General features: G+C 44.6%; 1 protein-coding gene across 1 annotated transcript in view; it reads left to right on the top strand.

Moving 5' to 3' along the window:
* Nucleotides 1–546: 546 nt before the first annotated feature.
* The window catches only part of LOC120231695 (ras-responsive element-binding protein 1-like), a 50,955-nt gene continuing 43,854 nt past the window's right edge, over nucleotides 547–7,647 (top strand). The window contains 2 exon segments of the mRNA XM_039231901.1: nucleotides 547–735; nucleotides 1,425–1,499. Of these exon segments, the coding sequence (XP_039087832.1) occupies nucleotides 1,491–1,499 (9 nt within the window). The 5' untranslated portion in view covers nucleotides 547–735; nucleotides 1,425–1,490.

The following is a 7,647-nucleotide window of genomic DNA, read 5'->3' as shown; positions in this document are numbered from 1 at the left end:
AAGTGCCGGCTGTCCGCTGACAACTGTTGCCACGAAAGCCTGGACACTTGAAGGGCATTTTATGGAACTACAGTGCTGGGCAAACGGACGCCGAACACTCAAGGCCCTTACGTGCTGACCAGCGTGGCCCACGGTTTTGCAGGAGAGGAGACCTTCAGCTGGCAGAGACCAGCTCTCAGTCGGCACCATGCAAGGGCGGCCCACGTCCCGGCAGGAGGACATACGCGCGAACAGACCGGCGACCCGGAAGACCTTTCGCGGCCGTCTGATTTTTCTGGCAAATGTAGTTTCGTGGTTCGGGCGCCATTGTGCTTAAGCAAGCAGAAAGCGGTCCTGTTGTCCTCTGGATACTTCGTGTGCGCGTCCCGGTGGAGCAGCTCTGCGACGAGAGCCATCCGGAGGGACTTTCCTCAGAGAGCGCAGCCATTTTTCTCTCCTGGCGCCGGGAGCACGCGCGGCCGCGCAGCCTTCTGGGAAGTGTGGTTTTACCGGGGCGGTGGGGGCGTCCGAGGCGCAGGTTACTTGGCCCCCGGCGCGGAGGCATCTGGGAAATGCCGGGCTGGCTTGGATTCCGTTCTCCGTCCACCCCGCGGTAGCGTCGGGCAGGCGGCAGAATTCTCCAGGCATAGTGCAGTTCTCGTGACGGCGGCGGCCGTGGTCGGCAGAGGTGCAGGCTCCGGACCGCCCGGCCCGGGCCTCGGGGGCCAGGGAGGGCCCCCCGGAACTCAGGCAAGTGTGAGTCCCGGCAGGGCGGCGGCGCGCCGGGCACGCTGGTGCCGAGTCTACCCCGCGGTGTGAGCACCGGCCGGGCCTTAGCTTCCTCGGCCTCTCTGTAAAAGGGGTGTCGCTTACCTCCTAGAGTTGTTGCGACAAGGAAATGGGCGAGTGAGTGCAGGGTACGCATTGAAAGAAAACCCCGTCCGCAATGGGTTTTAGCTAATCCGGTCATGAAACTGACGCTTTTCACTTGTGCAGCCATCAACAGATTGGTTCAATATCGCGGAGTTTCAGTTTTCTCACCCTTTAGAAAAGAAATATGGAATAATGTGAATGTCCTCCGTGCATAGTTGTGAAGATTGAACGAGCTCTTAACATGATTACGGTTTTGTGAGTCTCGTGTGTGTGTGTGTGTGTGTGTGTGTGTGTATAAAATATATACTTATATACATATGTATATTGTGTGTGTGTGTGTGTGTGTATATATATATATATATATATATATATATATATATAGTAGATTTACACGCCGTTGGCACCTGGTGAATGATTACTTCGTGCTAAGGAGCACTCTGCTAGTTCAGGGGAAAAATGGAGTCCTACAAAGTGATCCCCAGTGTACTTTTCCTTGCAAGTGGGTTACAGAACTGCAAGATAAGCCTCATTTTTCATGGCTTCTTTTTTGTGTTCTTGATCTGCCTTCTTAGGACTACTCTTCTCTAAGACAAAAGCCTTGAAAGAGGACTGTGTTGACTATTGGAAATTGCAAAGTCATGTTGCAGGTAAGTCGGTAAGGTCCTCGCATCTTCCTGAAACACCTTAACAGAACTCTTGAATGTTTGCTTTGCTTCTCTTACCAGTTCCTACCTGACAAAGTCCGTTTAGGGACTGGATCTATGATTCCTTTCATTATACCAAAGGATGGAGCCCACAGAACTCCCAAAGAACTGTCTCCTCTCAGTGCTTCTCTTCTGCCATTTTTTCTGCATGAAGCCTCTGTAGAGCTTGAGCAAAACCTTTTTTCTTTTTTAATTACAATTCAGAATTCAAGTTTAGAATTTTAGGTTATTTGCTTTATGGTTGTCAAAGCAATATTATGTGGTCTCAGTTAATGGTAAGTTGTTCAAATCAAGAGATGTTTGGAGTCATCTTTGATTCTTTCCTTTCTCTTGTAACTTACATTCAGATGCTCTAGTTGAATCTAAAATGCCTACCAGTTATCTCCAGGATCTCACCAGTGGTTACAACATCACCACCACCACCACTGCCACCATCCAGTCATTCCTCATCTTAAAACTCTTCAGTAACCCTAACTCAGAAGTCAGAGTTCTACAGTGACTTAAAATGCTTTGTGCAGGGGCACTTAGGTGGCTCAGTTGGTTAACTCTTGATTTCGGCTCAGGTCATGATCTCACATTTGTGAGATCGAGCCTTGCATCAGGGGGATCCTTGCTGGATCCTAAGAGCCTAAGGGTCTCCCTTTCCCTCTCCCTCTGCTCCTCCCCTGCTGGCTTCTTGCGTGCTCTCTCTCTCAAAAAAAAAAAAAAAAGAAAAGAAAAGAAAAAAGAAACCAAAATGCTTTGTGTAATTGGGCTTTTAGCTATCTGATCTCATCTTACTACTCTGTCTTCTTGTTCCCGTGAGCTCTAGCCACGTTGGCTCCCTTGGAAATTGCTGTACCATCTGCTTGGAATATTCTTTCCCCAGAATATGTAGAGGCTTGCATTCTTACCTCCTTCATATCTTTGCTCAGTGGTTACTTTCTCAGTTAAGCTTCCCTAGACACCCTCAGTCACCTTGTCTAACAATCACTTCTACTCCTCTTCACTGCTTTGTTGTTTTCCAAAGTGATTATCATTCACTAGGTAACACACTGTCCAGTAAGTGCATGTGCTCATTGTTCATCTCTTCCCTCTGGGAGGGATTTTTTCCCCCCTGTCTTGTTGACTGTTTTCAGGACCCAGAGCAGCATCTGGCACAAAACATGCTTGGTTCTAAATAATAAGATATCACGATAGCCGCACTTTCTGTTTCGTGGAGGAAGGCTTTATTAATTATAAGGGAATGGGAGTATAAGGAATTAAGCAATTAGAGTAAACATAAAGAGGGAGAGAAGTATAGAGAGGAACAGAGGAGGGATAAAACAGCAAATCAGGTACTTAAAACATCTGTCCTTCTGGCTGCGGAAACCCCTGCATGATCAGCCCAATTGGAGTCCCAGGGTCCTGGAAGGAGCATCCTTCCCTTGGATGGGACTTCCAAGTAGCTGTCCTCCCAGGGCAATGTGTACACACACACACACACACACACACACTACCCTTGTGTGATTTATGGTTTGTCATTAATTAAGTTTGCCTAAGTGCAGTGCTGAGCAAGCTGTTTCTCTTTTTTCCCTGCTTCTCTTACTGTATCTCACGCCCAGGAGCCTGGCGTCTGCATATTCCTTTTCCCTCCCTGCTGCATTCCAGGGGACCAGCCTGGTCTGGCTCAAGGAGGAATGGGAGGCACACTAATCCCTCTTGGTGTCAGGAACAGAAGGGCCAGTTTTGATCCTGAGGCCAGATACAGAGTACAAGCCAACTGAGCCCCCATGATTGTGTATGTGTGGCTCCGGGCAGAAATGCATAACAAGTCACACAAACAGCTTTACACAGAACATTAGTAAATCATTGTTGAGTGAATGAGCTTTAAAAAAAATGGTAGGATCATCAGGTGGAAGGTGAAGCCTGCACAGAAGGTGTTAGTGGCATATGTGCATGTTGGGCAGAGTCTGTTTTCCTGGGGATATTAGATAACTAGGGGAAAAAACTATCTTTTTTTTTTTTTAAGTAAAAGCTAAAGTGAAGTAGTTGCCAAAATCATTCATTGATAACATTTTGTAAATGCTTGTGAAGTATCTGTTAGGAAGAATCTTACATAGATTTGAGCATCCACTGACACACAGGACTTCGTGATCTAAAAGAACTTGCTTGCTTGCTTGCTTGCTCTCTTTCTTTTTTAAGTTTGTTTTACTTATTTAGACAGCGAGCACAAGAAGGGCAGAAAGCGAAGGAGAGAGAGCAAGTACCAAGCAGGCTCTGCACTGTCAGCATGGAGTCCAAAGTGGGGCTCACACTCCCGAACCATGAGATCATGACCTGAGCCAGAATCAAGAGTTGGACGCTTAACCGACTGAGCCACCCAGGTGCCCCCTCAAAGAACTTTCTACAGTGGTGTTGGAAATATTCTTTATGTGTGCCATCCAGTGTAGAGCCACTAGCCCCATATGACTATTGAGTACTTGAACTATGACTAAAGTGACTCAGGAACTGAATTTTAAATTTTATTTAATTTTTATTGATTTAAACATACATAGCCAGACACGGCTAGTGGCTACTGTATTGAGCCAGTACAGGACTGGTAGAAAAGTAAGAAAGCATAAGATATCAAGATAGGTGCTGAAAATAATATCCTAAGTTCTTCTGGGAACACAGATGAATGAGCATCCCAGGCTGCCCAGGCAACTGAAGGGGAAGGAAGAGTTGAAGCATCCCTGGAGAAGCAAGGCTGGAGCTAGTTTCGGTGACCCATGGTACCAGGGAGGCAGAGATGGAAGTAAAGTTAGAACAAACGGAACATCTTGAGCATTGGTAGATAGGGCTAAGAGAGTCTTTCAAGGACTAAAAATGTTCTAAAGTGGTGGTTCTCAAACAGGTGATTTTGTCCTCTTTAGCCCTACCCATAGGGGACTTTTGATAATGTCTGGAGACCTTTACGGTTGTCACAGCCCTGGGGGCAGAGGGGAATTGCTACTAGTATCTAATGGCCAGAGGCTAAGGATGCTACTAACTAAACACTCTACAATGCACAGAACAGCTCCCACAACAGTTATCCAGCCTAAAATGTCAATAGTGCCATGGTTGAAAAATCCTGATCTAAAGAAAGAACAAAGGGTATCTATTAATGAGATTACGTGGTTCTTTTTTTAGACTTTTAACACAGTGACGTTCATTAATATGTGTTCAAAACCTATGAAATATCTTTGCATTGGTGGAATAAAATATAGTGTTTTATGCATTCATTTAGTATTGAATTTTTAATTTTGTTTATCAAATGGTGTTGTAAAAGCCAATCATTTAAAATCATTGTAGAAAGTTGGAAGAGACGGGAAGTTCATAAGGCTAGCATAACCTTAATACCTGGGTAAGAGTAAATACAAATGGAAAAAGGAGGGGCTCCTGGGTGTCTCAGTCGGTTAAGCGTCCGACTTCGGCGCAGGTCATGATCTCACCGTTTCCGAGTTTGAGCCCCGCATCGGGCTCAGAGCCTGGAGCCTGTTTCAGATTCTGTGTCTCCCTCTCTGTCTCTGCCCCTCCCCCACTCATGTTCTGTCTCTCTCGTGACAATGAATAAATACTAAAAAAAATTAAACAAAAGGAAAAAGGAATTTTCCCTGGTGCCCAAGTGGAAAGAGAAAAGAGATCCTCCCCACCTCCCTTTTTTCCTTTGAGAAAAACCTGTAACTGTAAATCCTTTCTCTGTTCCTTTGCTCCGTTTGTGGATCTTTCTTTTTTTTTTCTTTTCTTTTTTTTATTTTCTAAGATAATATGTTTTTTTTATTATTATTTTTTACAAATAGTTTATTGTCAAATTAGTTTCCACATAACACCCAGTGCTCATCCCCACAAGTGTCCTCCTCCATGCCCATCCCCCCTCCCCCCCACATCCATCAGTCCTCAGTTTTTGTCAGCATTCAAGAGTCTCTCATGGTTTGCCTCTCTCCCTTTCCCCCACCATTTCCGCCCTTCTTCTCCCCCTTGTTCCTCCGTCAAGTTCCTCCTAATCCTCCTATACGTGCAAACATATGATATTTGTCCTTCTCTGCCTGACTTATTTCGCTCAGCATAACACCCTCAAGGTCCATCCATGTTGCTACACATGGCCAGATTTCATTGTTTCTCATTGCCATGTAGTATTCCATGGTATAGATAAACCACATCTTCTTGATCCATTCATCTGTTGATGGACACTTAGGCTCTTTCCATGTTTTAGCTATTGTGGAGAGTGCTGCTATGAACATTGGGGTACATGTGCTCCTATGCCTCAGCATTTCTGTATCCCTTGGGTAAATTCCTAGCAGTGCTATTGCTGGGTCATAAGGGAGTTCTATTGTTAGTTTCCTGAGGAACCTCCACACTGTTTTCCAGAGGGGCTGTACCAGTTTACATTCCCACCAACAGTGTAGGAGGGTGCCCGTTTCTCCACATCCTCGCCAGCATCTAGAGTTCTCTGATTTGCTCATTTTAGCCACTCTGACTGGCGTGAGGTGGTATCTCAGTGTGGTTTTGATTTGTATTTCCCTGATGAGGAGGGATGCTGAGCATCGTTTCATGTGTCTGTTGGCCATCTGGATGTCCTCTTTGGAGAAGTGTCTGTTCATGTCTTCTGCCCATTTCTTCACTGGGTTGTTTGTTTTTCGGGCGTGTAGTTTGGTGAGTTCCTTATAGATTCTGGATATTAACCCTTTATCTGATATGTCATTTGCAACTATCTTTTCCCATTCCGTTGGTTGCCTATTAATTTTCTGGGTTGTTTCCTTGGCTGTGCAGAAGCTTTTAATCTTGATGAGGTCCCAACAGTTTATTTTTGCTCTCGATTCCCTTGCTTTTGGGGATGTGTCAAGTAAGAAGTTGCTGTTGTGGAGGTCAAGGAGGTTGTTGCCTGCTTTCTCCTCTAGGGTGTTGATCGTTTCCTGTCTCACGTTCAGGTCCTTTATCCATTTTGAGTTGATTTTTGTGCATGGTGTGAGAAAATGATCTAGTTTCATTCTTCTGCATGTTGCTGTCCAGTTCTCCCAACACCATCTGTTAAAAAGGCTGTCTTTTTTCCATTGGATATTCTTTCCTGCTTTGTCAAAGATTAGTTGGCTCTATACTTTTGAGTCGTGGATCTTTTTCAAAGCTAAATAAGCCTCTGTCAGTTTTTCAGGGTGATAGTCTTTCTTCAGGCCTTGCAGCCATCCCTTTGAAATGAAAACATGAAGGACAGTGTACCTCTATCTCCATGTCTGTGTGGGAGTTTAGCCTAGGCTCCCGGCTCCAAGTTCTTACTACCTGCTTGTTAGATAGGAGTTTTATTTTTCTTGGGGTAAAAGCAGTGACCACAGTTCCAAGGCAACTTTAGGATGAACCGTATGCAGCAACTGATGCTGTCAAGTCCTCTTGCTTGAGGACAAGTTTCTCATTTCTTTTGAAAACATGTATGTAATAGACTGCATACGCCTGGCTTTATAAAAGGGTGAGATTTCTTTCCTTGTAATCTCATTAGTGATTGCCTGTGAAGTGTGTTACAGTTCTGCTGTTAGTGCTTGTTCAGTAGTAAAACTGTTCTCTTTTCTACATTGTGGAGAGGATTTTCTGCTTGGCAGATTTGATTTTTAACTGTTTTCCCAACACTTGACAAAGGGAAAGCCCCTCTTAAAACCGAAGACCAGTGGGGTGTGTGGGTGGCTCAGTGGGTGGCTCAGTTGGTTAAGCATCGGACTCTTGGTTTCAGCTTCGGTCATGGTTTTGTGGTTAGTGGGTTCCGGCCCTGCATCGGGCTCCCCACTGTCAGTGTGAGCCTACTTGTGATTCTCTCTTTCCTTCTCTCTTTGCCCCACCCCTCCCTTTCTCTCAAAATAAAGAAAAACACTTAGATAAATAAATAAATAAAACCAAAGACCAGTATCACTAATGAATATACAGGCCAAATGTCCAAATAAAGTAATAGAATATTGAATCAGCCACTCAGAATGAATTATTTATGACAGCCAAACAATGTCCATGTCACCAGTGAAAGATAATAATAATACCACTTTAAATGCATACATTTTTGCACATACTATAGTTTGACTAACAAGAAAGCTTTACTGAACATTTAAGCTTTTTCTAAAGTTTTGCTGTTTTAAGT

This window comes from Hyaena hyaena, unplaced genomic scaffold (genome assembly GCF_003009895.1).
Source record: "Hyaena hyaena isolate Hyena2069 unplaced genomic scaffold, ASM300989v1 scaffold_61, whole genome shotgun sequence".
NCBI classification, from domain to species: Eukaryota; Metazoa; Chordata; class Mammalia; order Carnivora; family Hyaenidae; genus Hyaena; species Hyaena hyaena.
This window is presented reverse-complemented; position numbering and strand designations above follow the sequence as displayed.